The sequence below is a fragment of the Cebidichthys violaceus genome, unplaced genomic scaffold (assembly GCF_023349555.1).
Source record: "Cebidichthys violaceus isolate CVI_PGR_0920_01 unplaced genomic scaffold, fCebVio1.0.p SCAF_42, whole genome shotgun sequence".
In the NCBI taxonomy this organism is placed as follows: domain Eukaryota; kingdom Metazoa; phylum Chordata; class Actinopteri; order Perciformes; family Stichaeidae; genus Cebidichthys; species Cebidichthys violaceus.
Genome location: NW_027176617.1, coordinates 1,880,600 through 1,896,118, shown reverse-complemented (window position 1 = coordinate 1,896,118; position 15,519 = coordinate 1,880,600). Strand labels below are relative to the sequence as shown.

At 42.2% G+C, this 15,519-nt stretch overlaps 1 protein-coding gene across 25 annotated transcripts in view; it reads right to left on the bottom strand.

Moving 5' to 3' along the window:
* clasp2 (cytoplasmic linker associated protein 2) overlaps positions 1 to 15,519 on the bottom strand; it is a 56,666-nt gene that overhangs the window by 24,637 nt on the left and 16,510 nt on the right. For 24 of the 25 annotated variants that reach the window (XM_068728650.1, XM_068728651.1, XM_068728654.1 and 21 more), the window contains exons 7-8: positions 14,009 to 14,079; positions 2,052 to 2,192 (exon numbers count right to left, since the gene is read on the bottom strand). In XM_068728650.1, coding sequence (XP_068584751.1) covers positions 2,052 to 2,192; positions 14,009 to 14,079 — 212 coding nt within the window. Of the gene's footprint in view, positions 1 to 2,051; positions 2,193 to 14,008; positions 14,080 to 14,747; positions 15,064 to 15,519 lie in introns of those variants that run through there. The other variant, XM_068728668.1, reaches the window with a different exon arrangement.

The window sequence follows — 15,519 nt, the reverse complement described above, 5'->3', positions numbered from 1 at the left end:
GGGGCTGGATGCTCTGTGGACCACACCTCCTACAACTCCTTACTCAGGAAGCACAGAGGAGGGGGAAAGACGAGACAAAGGAAGCAAAAGGAAAAAATAGAAAAAGCATAGAGAATGATGAAGAAAGTGAGCAAGGAGAAGCTGAGAGGACGAGAATATTTAATGTTTATATTAAGTGACACAGTATTTTGCTACTTTTACAAACAGATTTGGGAGATCATAATGTAGAAATATGATCATTGACCAGCAGTGTGAGAACAATGTACACTGCTGACATAAAGCAACCACCTTGTCCTTGGAGAGAAGTCACACCTTGGTGCTTCATCCTCTCAGATATGGCTTTAGATTTATTTTCAAGCTCGAGACTGTTTATTCTGCCAGTTTTTGGCAAAATTGAAATATCGTTCTTCTGTCGGTTGTTGCCAGTGTGTGTGGGCGTACTGTCATCTAAATGCAAATACAGACGAGCGGGCCTCTCAGCGTGGAAACTAGTCTGACATACAGTGAAAGCTCGACAAACTAATTCCTGAATATGAAAAACTAAATGACAGAAATGTTTCCAGCTGCAACCTTAGAAAAATAACGATTGAATATCAAAAATTCCGCAGCAAAGGTGGAGTCAGGTATTTTCCTTTTCATCACATTAAACGTAAGATCAAGGCTTTAGACCCGTTGTTCAGTGTAAGGAAAAACAAATACCCAGCATGCCCTTGACTTCAGCCTCCAACAGCAGCTCCACGATCAATAAGACTGTAATGATCCAAAGTGACTAAAGATCACACTCTTGTGTTTCCAACCAACACAGCAACGTACCAGGACTCAGACAGACTGCTTGCTTGTAAAACACGTTAGTGTGTGTGTGTGTGTGTGTGTGTGTGTGTGTGTGTGTGTGTGTGCATGCATGCATGCATGCATGCATGCATTATTGACATTGTTGATACAGATGCAACAGCAGGAAATTGACTGCATGGTCGTGGGAACGTAGCTTTCTTTCGATAGAGAGAAAGAGACGGCAAAAATCAATACACGCTAAGACGGCGCAAACTTAACCGTGCAGCCATCGACAGCAGAAAGAAGACTCGACAGAGAGGAGGAGATAAACCGTCTCTGCAGAGTCCACCACAGATATGAGGCTGATAAGAACATCAGAGTGTATCAGATTTCTGACGAGACACAGAGAGACCATCACCGTGGATGGCCATGTCATCTAACAGCCCCAATAGTCTGTCTCTATGGGGTGACCAGCAGCAATATACTGTCAGAGAACCTTTAGACAGAAGGCTGCAGCCTCTTCCTGGAAATAATGTGACCTACACTGAGGACGGTAACAGTTTAGCAGGGCAGGTTTTGGGTTCAGGGCTCTATCTTTTGGGTTAAATGACTTCAGTGTTACATGTGCATTTAGGCCACAAGGCAGAGCCGCAAGGGAACAGACACCGCGGTTGAGGTTCAGTTTACTTCACACTCAAAACACAGTTTCAAACTGCAAACTGTGTGTTCATTTCAAATCATCTTGTAAGAAGATTTTAGAAAATACAAGTAACTTTAAAAATATTTCGGAATTAATTTAAACACAATGTGATTATAATGTCCCGCCTGAATTAATAAGACAAACTCATAGTGGCACCAAGCCAGTAGACCGCTAACGTCTTAAAATATTACAACAATGGCCGATATAAATTCTGTTATTAGTGGTCCTGCTTTGTATTTTGACTTTTGTAATTCCAGCTTGGAAGTTTGCTACCAGTCATATAAGTTCCTATCTGTACAAAAGAAAACTACAGCTGAAAGCTCTAATAACAAAATTCTGACTTATAGACATGTGATGCACACTGAAAAACTGGTTATGGTGACTTCCACATAAATAAAAGTAAAGCTTGCAAATTGTAATGATACTAATAATGTTAATTTGTCAGCAGGAAAGTAGCCATCAGGAGCCACAAGTCTACGCGTCATGTATGAATTATATAAACCTCATTCGCTCACCATCTCTTTTCAGAATCAGAGTCTGTATTCATTGTTTGTGTGTAAAGGTAGAGGAAGTTAAATACCAAGCTTGCCCCCGGTGGCGCTGGGCCGACGTGCAGCAGAGGACTCTGCGGGCTTCTTGGGAACTTTTGGGACCTTGAAGGCAGCCTGGGCTGAGGAAGAGCGATTCCCATCCACACTGTCGTCATCTTCAAAACTACGATCTGTGAGGAGAGCATGGAGAGAAGAGTGTTACCATCCACCCTGCAGGCAACTTTTTGCAAAGTACTAGGAAACATAGGAAGGGTTGTTACTGATCATTATCATCAAGCAAATAACTAGTCTAAACACACAGGAACAAGGATTTTATTTATCGCTTCTTCATCTACTCTCACAATTAGTATGTTGAAATCTGGTTTCTAAAATATTAAATAAAAACATATGAATTATTCAGATCCTTTATTTCCCCTTTTATGTTGAGCATCAAAGCTTGTGGTCATTTAAAGACACTGAACGCTTGAAAGAAAAGTAAGGACGAGAAGCAAAGAACAGAGGAGGATGTTGCCATAGAATGCTTAGTCAGGAATCACTAAATCAATACTAATTACAAACATATCTGGTTGGAAGACAAAGGAAAACACACACAGATATATATGATCGCTTCTTAGAGCCCAGACACACAGACGATGATCAAGATGTCCACCCGAGCAACCAGTGACTTGCAGAACTCTGCAGCCCAAAAACCCTCAATCTGCATGCTAGCAGAGATTGAGCTAGCTACAAAGCTAGCAGGGAAACTTGAGACACACGCTTGCAACAACAATGCAGCATTTTGAACATGCATCTACTAAATATGACACACACACACACACACACACACACACACACACACACACACACACACACACACACACACACACACACACTGTGGAAATGACAGTGTTGGCATAGGAATGCAATCACGCACCAGTCGTTCTGACAACCAGCCGTTTATGAAATGCGCCAAAGCCACCACCCCACACCTTGAATCATACATCAAACTCACCTACACACACACACACACACACACACACACACACACACACACACACACACACAGTCGACATGCAAACCCAATTGACAGACATGTGTGTATGTTTATGTACACACAAGCTATATGTTCAGTGACTGCAGAGGGTTATTGTCAAGCTCAGTAAATGTTAAGCAGACATGTAAAGTAGCACACATAACATAACAATATTTACCACACACACACCAACACACCCAAGTCCATCACAGCACTCACAGTCACAGATCCGCTGGCAGATAAGTCGCCTCATGCTTCTGGGAGGGCGTGGTATTAAGGTCCCCCCTCTTCTCCAAGCCGTACCCAAAGACACATACACACACACACCTCACACACACTTCATGGTTCGGCTAAAGCTGCACACGCACACCTCACACCGCTGTCCAAAAAACTCCCCACACCCATACAAGTGCCGGCATTTTCTCTCTCTCTCTCTCTCTCTCCCTCTCTCCCAACATCTCTCCTCCTTCCTTCAGCAGCCTCACAGCCAATCAGACCACAGATGACATCATAGTGTTGCAGCCAGCGTGGAGGCAGGACTATGAGTGTGTGTAAAGGGAGTGAAAGGGACACACACACACACACACACACACACACACACACACACACACACACACACACCCTAGGAATATTAACAGGGTTTCTCGGTGTCCCTGCCAGACCAACCAACCCTAAATGCATTACCATTGACAACACACTCCCTCCAGCCTCTTTTTCACACACAAGTACAGTTATCAACAACCTCTTAACACACCTTTTATGTTGCTACATTTACTTGAGATGAGGTTCATTCACTTTCTCCCTCTTCACATACACAAAAGAACAAAAGATGATGGAGCAATGATCAAAGGAGGTTGTGTGGGGAGGGTGAGGCCACGCCCCTCCAACTGAGGCCTCTCTCTCACTCACTCACTCACTCACTCACTCACTCACTCACTCACTCACTCACTCACTCACTCACTCACTCACTCACTCACTCACTCACTCACTCACTCACTCACTCACTCACTCACACACACACACACACACACACACACACACACACACACACACACACACACACACACACACACTGTGAGTGTGAGGACAGTGATTTTTTTGGTTGTTTTGACTCTGTGGTCCACTACACTGGATTAAAATGAAATAATTACTTTGGAGGTTCAAGTGCCAACTTCCAGCTTTCATTTGAGGGAGTTGCATCCACATCAGATGAGCAGTGGAGAAACCACAGACCTTTTAAATCAAATACACTATAACAATATAAATCCTTTACAGGCAAGTCCTCAGTTTAAAGACATCAGCAGACATTTGATACGTTTCCTGGTGAACCTCTGTCAGGCCTATATTGCAGCCATCTTCACTCCTGACTTGTTTTGGGGATTTTTTGGCATTTAGTCTGGTGCACAGAAAGTAAAATACATGCTGAGTTGGAATAAAGTCAGGTGACTGACTAGTCTAGCTGCCTCGTCTTAAAATATGGGTCATATAGATAAAAAAGGGAACAAAATTACAAACGAACAAAATTAATGAATAAATAGCATGTAACTACTCTACACTGTATATACTATACACACATTCAACACACATCCCGTTATGTAAAATCAAATTTGAATAATGTTCGGTCCTCCTGTCAGATCCTATGATACTTTTGTTTTCATCTTGCAAAGCTGGCTTCTAAATAACTGCTATGGTGCAGCATCAGAGTCAAAGTTGAAGGGTCAAGAGGACTATAAGACCCTTCTTTGCATAATGAGCACCATTATGAAGCAGACCGTACATACCGAACACATGCTGAAAAACAACTGTGATGTGAACAGGTACATTAGAACACAAAGACAGTAATAGAACTGAATGAATCTACAGTATCTGATACCAGTTTAGTGAATTAAATTGCCTTCTAACTAAACCCATAAGGGTCCAATAGCAATACTCGGTCATGCATCGCAGCATTAGCATTGATGAGCATCACTGTTTGCAGGATTTACATCTCCTCCTTTTGTCTGTAGTCAGACCCCACGGGAGTAAATGCCACTGGGTGAAGGGCAGAGCAAAGACACTGGAGAGGAGGGAGAGGGAGAGAAGGAGAGAGAGTGAGAGAGATAGACGAGGGGGAGACAGAGAGAGAGCAAGAGAGAAAGAGGAGGGACACACAGGAGGGACACACAGAGTGAGCAGACTGCACACATGCTGTTGCCATGGCGACCTGTGCAGACCAGCTTCTCAGATGAACAGAGCAGCAAACAGAAATGTTCAGTAAACTCAGTTACACATAAACACACATATGTAATCTAGTGTGAAGAACAGCTGTATTCACTATTTATTAACAGACTTTGTGTCAGTTTAATAAATTATGATTCTGGTTTATTTGGAGATGAAATGCTCTTCCAGCATCGTTAGTGTCTCCAAGAACAATATGTCACAACATGCAAACAACAAGTCTACAACCACAACTATACATGCAGAGACACGAACACACAGAGAACTCAGCTCGCCGTGTACCAGGCAACGTTGCCATGGAAACTATGGGCCGAGATATCCCTCCTCCTCCTCTCTCTCCATTTCAGAGGAAGAGTCAGAAAGAGGAGAGGAGACAAGGAGAGGAGCCGACTGGCTTGAATACACAGATCTAATAATCAATCAGTGGTCAAATTAGAAGGCATTTACAAAAACAGACATGCACCCAGTATGCTAATCCCTAATTTGTGTGTGAGTTCTTCTCAAATATAATGTACATGCAGGGAGAGATGAGGGAAGGGAAACAAGTGTGTTGTTGTTGTTCTCTGTCCCTCTCTAAAGAGAAACGGATGGAAGGAAAGAAGAAGACTAACTGACAAATACAATTATACAACAGATCAGTAAATACAAACAAACAAAATAAAATTCTGTCGTTACCACATGGTGGCAGCATCGGCTTTGTTCTCACCACATTATTTCTGTGGTTCAAGCATTTAAAAAACAACAACTCAAAAACACAGAGGGACTCAGCATCCCACTGCATTATAGGAGTGGGATGCGTGTTTGTGTGTCAGAGAGTGTTTGTGTGTCACAAGCAGGAGAGAGTGTTTGTGTGTCACAAGAATAAAATAGTCACCTCACATCTTCCCCATCTCAACAGTACCAAGTCATTCATGAGATTAACTTTGTATTTTATTTATTTATTTACTTATTTATATATATATATATATATATATATATATATATATATATATATATATATATATATATATATATATATATATATATATATATATATATATATATATATATATATATATATATATATATATATATAATACATTACATTACAGTCATTTAGCAGACGCTTTTATCCAAAGCGACTTACAATAAGTGCATTCAACATTGGTAATCAAAAGAACTACTAGTCACCAGAAGTCATAAGTACATTTCCTTTTCCAAACAAGCATCTAAGAGCATGAAGCAGAGCATAACTCAGAGCCAAAGTACAGGGCAGAAACAAGAAAAACAGTTAGTGCTATAAGTAATACGAATACAATAAGTGCAACAAGCTAGTATTAAAACAATAAGCGCTAAGTGGAAGGCTCAGGGTAGCACTTCCTGAAGAGGTGGGTTTTCAGCCTGCGCCGAAAGATGGGCAGCGACTCCGCTGTCCTGACGTCAGTGGGAAGTTCATTCCACCACTGTGGGGCCAGGACAGAAAACAGCCGTGACCGGGTCGATCGGCCGCCAGGACCTCTGAGCGGCCTCGGGGCAACCAATCGCCCCGAGGCAGCAGAGCGAAGTGGTCGGGCGGGGGTGTAAGGCTTGACCATGGCCTGGAGATAGGAAGGAGCTGTTCCTTTCACTGCCCTGTAGGCTAGCACCAGAGTCTTAAACTGGATGCGAGCTCTTACAGGTAGCCAGTGTAGAGAACGGAGAAAGGAAGTTGTGTGGGAGAACTTGGGGCGATTGAACACCAGGCGAGCTGCGGCTTTCTGGACAAGCTCCAGAGGTCTGATGGCCGACGCCGGGGCTCCGGCGAGTAGAGAGTTATAGTGTGTGTGTGTGTGTGTGTGTGTGTGTGTGTGTGTGTGTGTGTGTATATATATATATATATATATATACACACACACACTACACTGAAATCAAGGTAAAGCCAAGAAAGTACCACCACTTAAAATACTGCCTAACAAAAACAGGTGAACGTGAATACGGTGCACATATAAATCTGTACTTTTGCTCGCTTAATAATGACAATAATAATAATCTAGAAGATACTTCTGTTTAGCTGATACTATCGGTCTTGAACCACAAACAACACTACATGTGTTGATATGTTAGTTGAAGTTCACAACTAATTTTGACCACAGGCAAAGCTTGCTTAACCTCAGTAACAGGAAGAAAATGAAGAGATTTCAAGATTAGCTGTTTTAAAATGTCGAGGCATCTCATCAGCTGCAGCAGAAATGATCAAACCACAGCTGAAAATCTCAACTAAGAGCGTAAGAGTATCTTCTGAGGAATCAGATTTACTACACAGAGAGTGTGTGTTTGTGCTGATCGGCTGTAATCTGCAGGGGAACTGGCAACGTCACATATTCCCACTAAGAACCATGTGACCGTGTGCAGAGTCCCATTCATAGGATGACACACAGACGAGAATGACTACAACTGGGTCAAAAGCTGTTAAAAAGATCACGACTGCAACAGCTACAAAGTACACTAGAGGAGGTGTGTGTGTGTGTGTGTGTGTGTGTGTGTGTGTGTGTGTGTGTGTGTGTGTGTGTGTGTGTGTCAACAGAAAACTAAAATATGAAACAGCAGAAACCTATTGTGTCCAACTAAAGATTATGACATGTAGGACAAAAAAGTGCTGCAGTGGAAACCTATTATAGCGATCACATGCGATCGATCGCTATAAGCGGATAATCATTATAATTCTCAGATTATCAATTAACTGACATTTGTACATTTATTTATTGCATATAAAGTAATGAAACGCACAGCTTCGATATTTACTACATTTTATTGACCGACTAAAATACAGCACAGCCGTTCTTCAGCTGAATAGACTACACAAGGTAGTATTGCAGAACACTAAATATGCTGATGCAAAAAAAAAACATTTAAGCTTCAAGGAGAATACGTTTTCCGTTGAGAGAAAACTACTTTTTTGCAAGTAGCCAGCCAGCAGCAGAGTTACTGCGAGGCAAAATATCAAGGGAGTAAAGTAGGGAAAATTATTTTTGATTGTGTATTAATAGGTTCCTATAATTAGTGCAAAAGAGGAGGAATGAATGCAGCATAAATGTAGAGGCTGTAATCTTATAGGATAAATGATTTGGCACTGTGAGTTTTGCATTGATAGGATGATCAGATGTATGACTTTCAGCCATCCAGTTGTTTCTGGGGCAGAAAATGACAGAGGAAAGGGGGAGGAAAGAGAGAGGAAAGGGGGAGGAAAGAGAGAGAGTGAGAGACACACTTTAAGTTGAGGCCCAGATTTTCTAAGAGGAGACGGACTGCTTAGTGTCCAGCCGAGCTCAGAGAAATTGAGCTTCTTAAATGAACACACACACACACACACACACACACACTTTGAGCCCCAATTCCAAGTCGGGATAAACCATAATATTCAGAGGAAAGCTTTGCCATGGCAACCAGCCTAGCCTGGAAACGGGGTCACGGCTTCCTTTGCAGAGCCGGAGACGCACCGAAGCAGAACGAGCGAGTGTGTGTGTGTGAGAGAGAGAGAGAGAGAGAGAGAGAGAGAGAGAGAGAGAGAGAGAGAGAGAGAGAGAGAGAGAGAGTGTGTGTGTGTCTGTGTGCGTCAGTGCTTGTCAACACGCAGCTATGCAAGCAATGAAAGCTGCTACTGATGGTCAGTTTGCAAGGCACCAAATATATCTGGGCGTGTGTGTAGATGTGTGTGTTTTTGCATTCACACAAGCACATTTCTTTTTTAGACTGGACCAAATAACATTAAGTAAGGCGCAGCGGCACTGAGATGCTTTACCTTCTCACACACAAACACAGGAAGCAAGCTTAACATAAATACATATAAGTTGGTAATATATTTAGTTATCAATGTGAATAAGGTAACTGATCAATGTTGACCAGGTCTATTTTGAAATTGTACAATCAGTCTGAAAGAAAGGATTTGTTCAACTTGTCACGTACGTGGGTGACGTCTGGAGATGAGAAAAAAATGGCTGCTTATATGGATAGACTTTTCATTTGGTGCATGCAAAATATATTTAAAATGTAGTATTTTTAGTATATATATAAAACGTTATGATGATTTTTCTGTCGTGTTACCTGAACATATATTTCTTCATATTTCGACCATGACATACTACTAGAAAGACTAAAAATCTGGGTGGGACTCTCTGGTACAGCACTTAACTGGTTTGAATCCTACTTGAAGGACAGAGAATACTTTGTGTCTGTAGCTAATTACACATCAGAGCTGACTAAAATGACATGTGGTGTTCCCCAAGGTTCAGTACTGGGGCCTCTTCTGTTCAACATCTACATGCTTCCACTAGCTCAGATTATGGAAAACAACAAAGTGTGTTATCATAATTATGCAGATGACACACAAATCTACATAACTATATCACCAGGGGACTATAATCCCATACAAGGGCTGGCTAAATACATTGAACAAATCAACAGCTGGATGTGCCAGAATTTTCCTCAATTAAACAAAGATAAAACAAAAGTAATTGTTTTTGGTACCAAGGACGAACGATTGAAAGTCAGCGCTCAGCTTCAATCACTGATGTTAAAAACCACAAACGAAGCCAGAAACCTAGGTGTAGTTATGGATTCAGACCTCAACCTGAACAGCCACATCAAGACAATCACAAAATCAGCCTACTATCACCTGAAGAACATATCAAGGATTACGTATGTCTCAATTTCAATTTGGAAAAACTTGTCCATGCATTTATCTTCAGTAGACTGGACTACTGTAACGGTGTGTTCACAGGTCTCTGTAAAAAGTCAATCAGAAAGCTGCAGCTGATTCAGAACGCTGCAGCTCGAGTCCTCACTAAGACCAAGAAAGTGGATCACATCACTCCAGTTCTGAGGTCTTTGCGTTGGCTTCCTGTCCAACAAAGAATTGACTTTAAAATCCTGCTGTTGGTTTATAAAGCACTGAATGGTTTAGGGCCCAAATACATCTCAGATCTGATGCTACCTTATGAACCATCCCGACCCCTTAGGTCGTCTGGGACCGGTCTACTTTCTGTTCCCAGAGTCAGAACTAAACATGAAGAAGCAGTGTTCAGTTTTTCTGCTTCACATATCTGGAACAAAGTCCCAGAAAGCTGCAGGTCTGCAGAGACCCTCAGCTCCTTTAAATCAAGACTGAATACTTTTCTGTTTGCTGCTGCCTTTGATTGAAGCAGATTCAAGGATATTAATCAATTTCTGCATTTTAATACTACTGTATTGTATTTCTTAAACTGCACTGCAACTATTATTCTATTTTTTAGCTTTTTAGTGTTTTAATGACTGTTTTTAATGTTTCAATGAATGTTCTTAATTGTTTTTAAATCTCCTTTTCTTTTGCATTATGTTTTGATGCTTTTAATGGTTTAATGTGAAGCACTTTGAATTGCCTTGTTGTTGAAATGTGCTATACAAATAAACTTGCCTTGCCTCGTCTTGCCTTCATAGATTTTTTGATGTTGGACAAATAGAAGTGTTTAGGATGGACTCAATTTTCTTCATGACACAAAAATGAAAACTAACAAAGTGAATATTATTAGAAGGCATCATTTGGTCCGTATATAACTGTACTGACGTACTAGAGGACATTAAGCGGCACAATGTGAAAGTCTTGGAGGAGTTGTTTTCAAAACAGCCAGAGGGAAGAGACATGTTAATCATGTTTCATCTAAATTTAACAAAGGCCTTGTTCTGCTGTCATACTCGGAGAGATATTTCGGTCTAATGTGGGGAACCCACTCTTCAAGGCTGAAGTCGAGACAAACAGAGAGAGCTATAATGAACCTTATCTTAATCTCAACCGTCTGTCCACTGACAGTGAGAGTGAGAAACACAAAGGCTGCCAACACACACACACACACACACACACACACACACACACACACACACACACACACACACACACACACACACACACACACACGACAATATTACTGCAACAGAGTTTAAGTTTAAGTGGGAGAGAAAAGGGTAGAGTAGTATGTGAGGCTACTTCACAGTAGAGTCACAGTATTATTCTGTTTTTAAGGTCACTTGGAAAATGTCAAGAAGCAAGAATTGTAAGAAAATGTGTTCTTTAATATATAAACCAAAGAACAGAATATTAACTCTGAGCATTTGATTAGTTTGGGTAACTGTGGGGCTACTGTTCCATGTAATATGACCCATCTCTATTTTATATATTCAAAACAATTAATCACTAGGATACACACACATGCACATGTACTGTATATCCAGACACGCACACTAAATCTAGCCTACATATGAGCAAGTGCACTTGGGGTGAAAGTGCTTGGACTTTAAGCTGATTTCAAACTAAAACCATATGCTGACAAGCTTTTGTCTAAGTGCCAGCATCCACAGTCGGGTCGGATAAGATTAAACACACACACACACACACACACACACACACACACACACACACACACACACACACACACACACACACACACACACACACACACACACACACACACACACACACACACACACACTGCCATGGCTACAGTGTGTTATGGACAGACATTTGCTGTTGTCTTTGTCTGATTTCGCTCGTCTCCTTCTGTCTGTCTCCTTTGTTTTCTCCTCGATCTCCTTTTCTCTCATTTGTCCAATCTCTCTCTGTGTCTCCGTTGTGATGAATGAGGGAGAGGCCGTGATAGGCACAGCGCACAGCGCTCTGTCAGCTTCCTCCCTCAATCCTTTGCCCTCCCTTCCTCCATCCCTCCCTCCTTGCTTCCTTCCCCTCTCCTGTTCTCTCAGCAACAGCTGCCTTAAACCTTTCACAGCAAACACCAAGTGCTGGCCTAAAGGAGATATGGGGCAAGGGCAAGTAATCTGCGAGAGTGTGTTTTATCGTATGATGTGAGAATTCTTAGTAAGTTCTTGGGAGTGTTGACAGAAAAACACCTTCAGCTACCATCTTGTAGTAGATTTATTTTGAGTGCCAAACGCGAGTCAGTCAAAACAAGTCTGTGAAGAGGAAACTTTGGGCTTCTGAAGATTGTGATGGGCAGTTATCAGCAATTCTGACATTTCTTTTCATCGACAATGAAAACAAATAATTAATTGCAGCCCACCTTGGCAGGTGTTGGGAATACAACAACCAAGAGACAAGCTGCAGTAGCTGAGAACTACAAAAGAGAGACACTTAAGTACCGAAGCCAAATAGTCAGGCATGCAGCTAAGTTCAAGCTGGAGCGCATCTGTTGCCACCTTCACCTCACATTTACTCAGGGATTTTGGATATGCGATCAACACATAAAGTAAGATTACGAAGAGTTTTTAAAGGATTTACCTTAAGATGCAGTGGTTGTGCTTTCTAGGCTGTTTCAGATCAGCAGGGAGGCTCGTCAGAGTCTCATCACTACATGTGTTATTGAACATCTGCACCAGATTCTTGCTAACTTTTTCCCTTTGTTGCAATGTTAACTCCCATTATATTTGTCCTCTCATTATAGATGAAAAGTGATAGTTAAAAAATAGTCCAAAAATGATAGCATCTACCTAAAAGGGCTGCAAAATTATCAAAATAGTGTTGAAACCGCAATATGGCCTTCCACAATTTATAAATGGCAGGAGGTGCAATATTTGTTAGAGGCTAAATGTGTGTTAAAATACCATTTTAAATGAGATATTGTCACGCTGCAGAGATGTCACGGCCTACGCAGCATATTCTACAGACTTGGTACAGATCCCTAAGAATCACAATAAGCATTTTTATATTTTTCTGAGAAATCATTATTCCCTCTAATAACTCAAAAGCTCTAGCAGTCAAAATTATCCCAATTTTTTATTTTTATTGTTGAACACTACTACGTACTAAGCAGTGATTTCATACACAGCAAAATCACATTAGAATTTGTTCATAACAACATAGTCATGGAGCCAAAAACAAAGCCTTGCTCCAAAACCCCAGGGAGGAGGGAGTTAAAAGTAACACTCCCTCCATGCCTCTGTGCCACCAGAGAAGGCATCATGGCAACTACACGCCCTGAGCTCTTCTCCACGTCTCTCTCTATCCATCTATCTATCTCCCTCCAAGTAAACAGACTGCAACAGCTGACCAGGCATCAGCCTCTGCTGTGGTTGTGTTAGATCGGTATATCCTTATAAAACAACGCATTTGTTGGTGGAAACAGCACAAGAGGAGCTAACGGCTTCAGCTAACAGCTTCTCTTGCCAACAACCAAAAGAGACGACTTCGTGGATTATAATTCATTTAACACTTTTCACACATACACTTCATCATCAAGTGTGAAAATCACAATTCCAATACATAAAAGGTGTCAGTAAACTTTCAAAAGAGCTACTGTGCCGACTTCTATATTCTGAAGGGTGGAAACAAAGTGAAACATAGGAGGTGTCGTCAATATCAATAAAACTGTCAATGGTCAAACAATGCTGGACACACACACACACACACACACACACACACACACACACACACACACACACACACACACACACACACACACACACACACACACACACACACACACACACACACACACACACACCTCTTCAGCTCAAGTCTGGCTCAGCACACCCAGAATCAAACGCAAAGACAAACGATCTAAACCATTAATCCCTTTAGGTCGTCTTATAGGAGCTCATGTCAACAAACTGACACAGCTACAAGAGCACATGCAGACACAGACACGCACAAGCACCCACCAAAACACTTCAAATACACACCCAATACAACATGACTAAACTTGGTGGCTCTCAGAGGCCGATACAACTGTGGCAAAATAAATGAGAGATGGCACTGACCGTGACTCGGGCTGAGAGCCATGTTGCCTGAATTCAAGGCTTCATCAAAACGAGCGAATAACGTCTGTAACCTGGAGAGAGAGAAGAAGAAATGTTAGAGCAAAACATACACAACAAAGCTAAGAAAATAAATATTGTTGTAGAATTGGATCCATCAAAATGAGACTGAATTAGGAAATATAGACGCAATCGTCTTCATTGACAGGATCATGACAAAGAAATGACACACACACAGTTTTGACCTGAAGACAGGCAAGGTGCTGTAAAATTGAAAGTATCATCAACAGCAACATGTGGACAGCCTGCCCACCTGTCTGTCTATCTATCTATCTGACTGTCTGTCTGTCGGCAGGTGGGTGTGTCTATCATGCCAGTCACACGCATGATGCTGCAGCAGCAAACGACTAGAGTCCTTCTGGCATCATGCTCAGCACCAAACGCACAAAAACACACAGAATCACAAGCCGCGTCAGCTCATCCACGTGATGTTCAGGTAATACTGTCTGCATGTTAATAAGATCCATCCCAATAACAGACGAGTCCAGCGAAAATAACATCTTTGTACAAATAATAGCCTCAAACGTCTCCTGCACACTGAGCAGTGTTGACACACATTGCTTACACATGACTGGTATGACAATAACACAACAACGACCCACGTCCTGTAACATGTCCTAATATCTCCTTTCCAAAAGGTTAGCCCTGGATTTGAGCACACAAGAAGAAGAGTCATACACACCGTCGTCAGTCTCTCTTTCTGTCTCTTGGTGTCTGGTCCACAACTACAAGACTAAGCTAAGCAGCTCCTGACAAGTGACGATTAGCGTTTCAATGGGCTCCTCCGCCGTGCAGCGTTTTCACGTGGCTCCCTTCCTTATTCAGTTCAGAAACAGCCCAGCCTCAAGTCGTCTACACTTGCTTGCCTCAGTATTTCCCAGTGGACTGATTAATAGGTTGCTGCGCAACGTTACCCTAGCTCCCATGCTAGTGACACACTCCGGTCCTCGGCTACCCTCAGCTCTTTGTATCCAACATGGTGCAGTGACTTCGAGAGGGAGGGAGGGAGACAGGAGGAGGAGGGAGGGCGTGAGAGAGGGAGAAGGAGCCAAACAGCAAAAAGACGAAAGCATGCTATGGGCATATGACGAAAGCACCACCTACTGTCGCACATACAGTATTGTATGCTGAGCACACGCACCCACTGAGAAATCTCCAAAGTGTACGAAGAGTTATATCTCAGCAGGTCCTTTGCATGCATGCATGCATGCATGCATGCATGCATGCATGCGCGCATGCGCGTGTGTGTGTGTGTGTGTGTGTGTGTGTGTGTGTGTGTGTGTGTGTGTGTGTGAGAGAGAGAGTGTGTGGGAGACAAATGGGCCAGTTTGTGTGACAGGCAGCAAAGAGATTCAGTTACCCTTTACATAACCTCCCTCCCATTCCCAGACACGCACACACTTATACACTTGTCAGAGGGGGAGGGGCTGTACAGCTAGCGGCAGACAGACAGC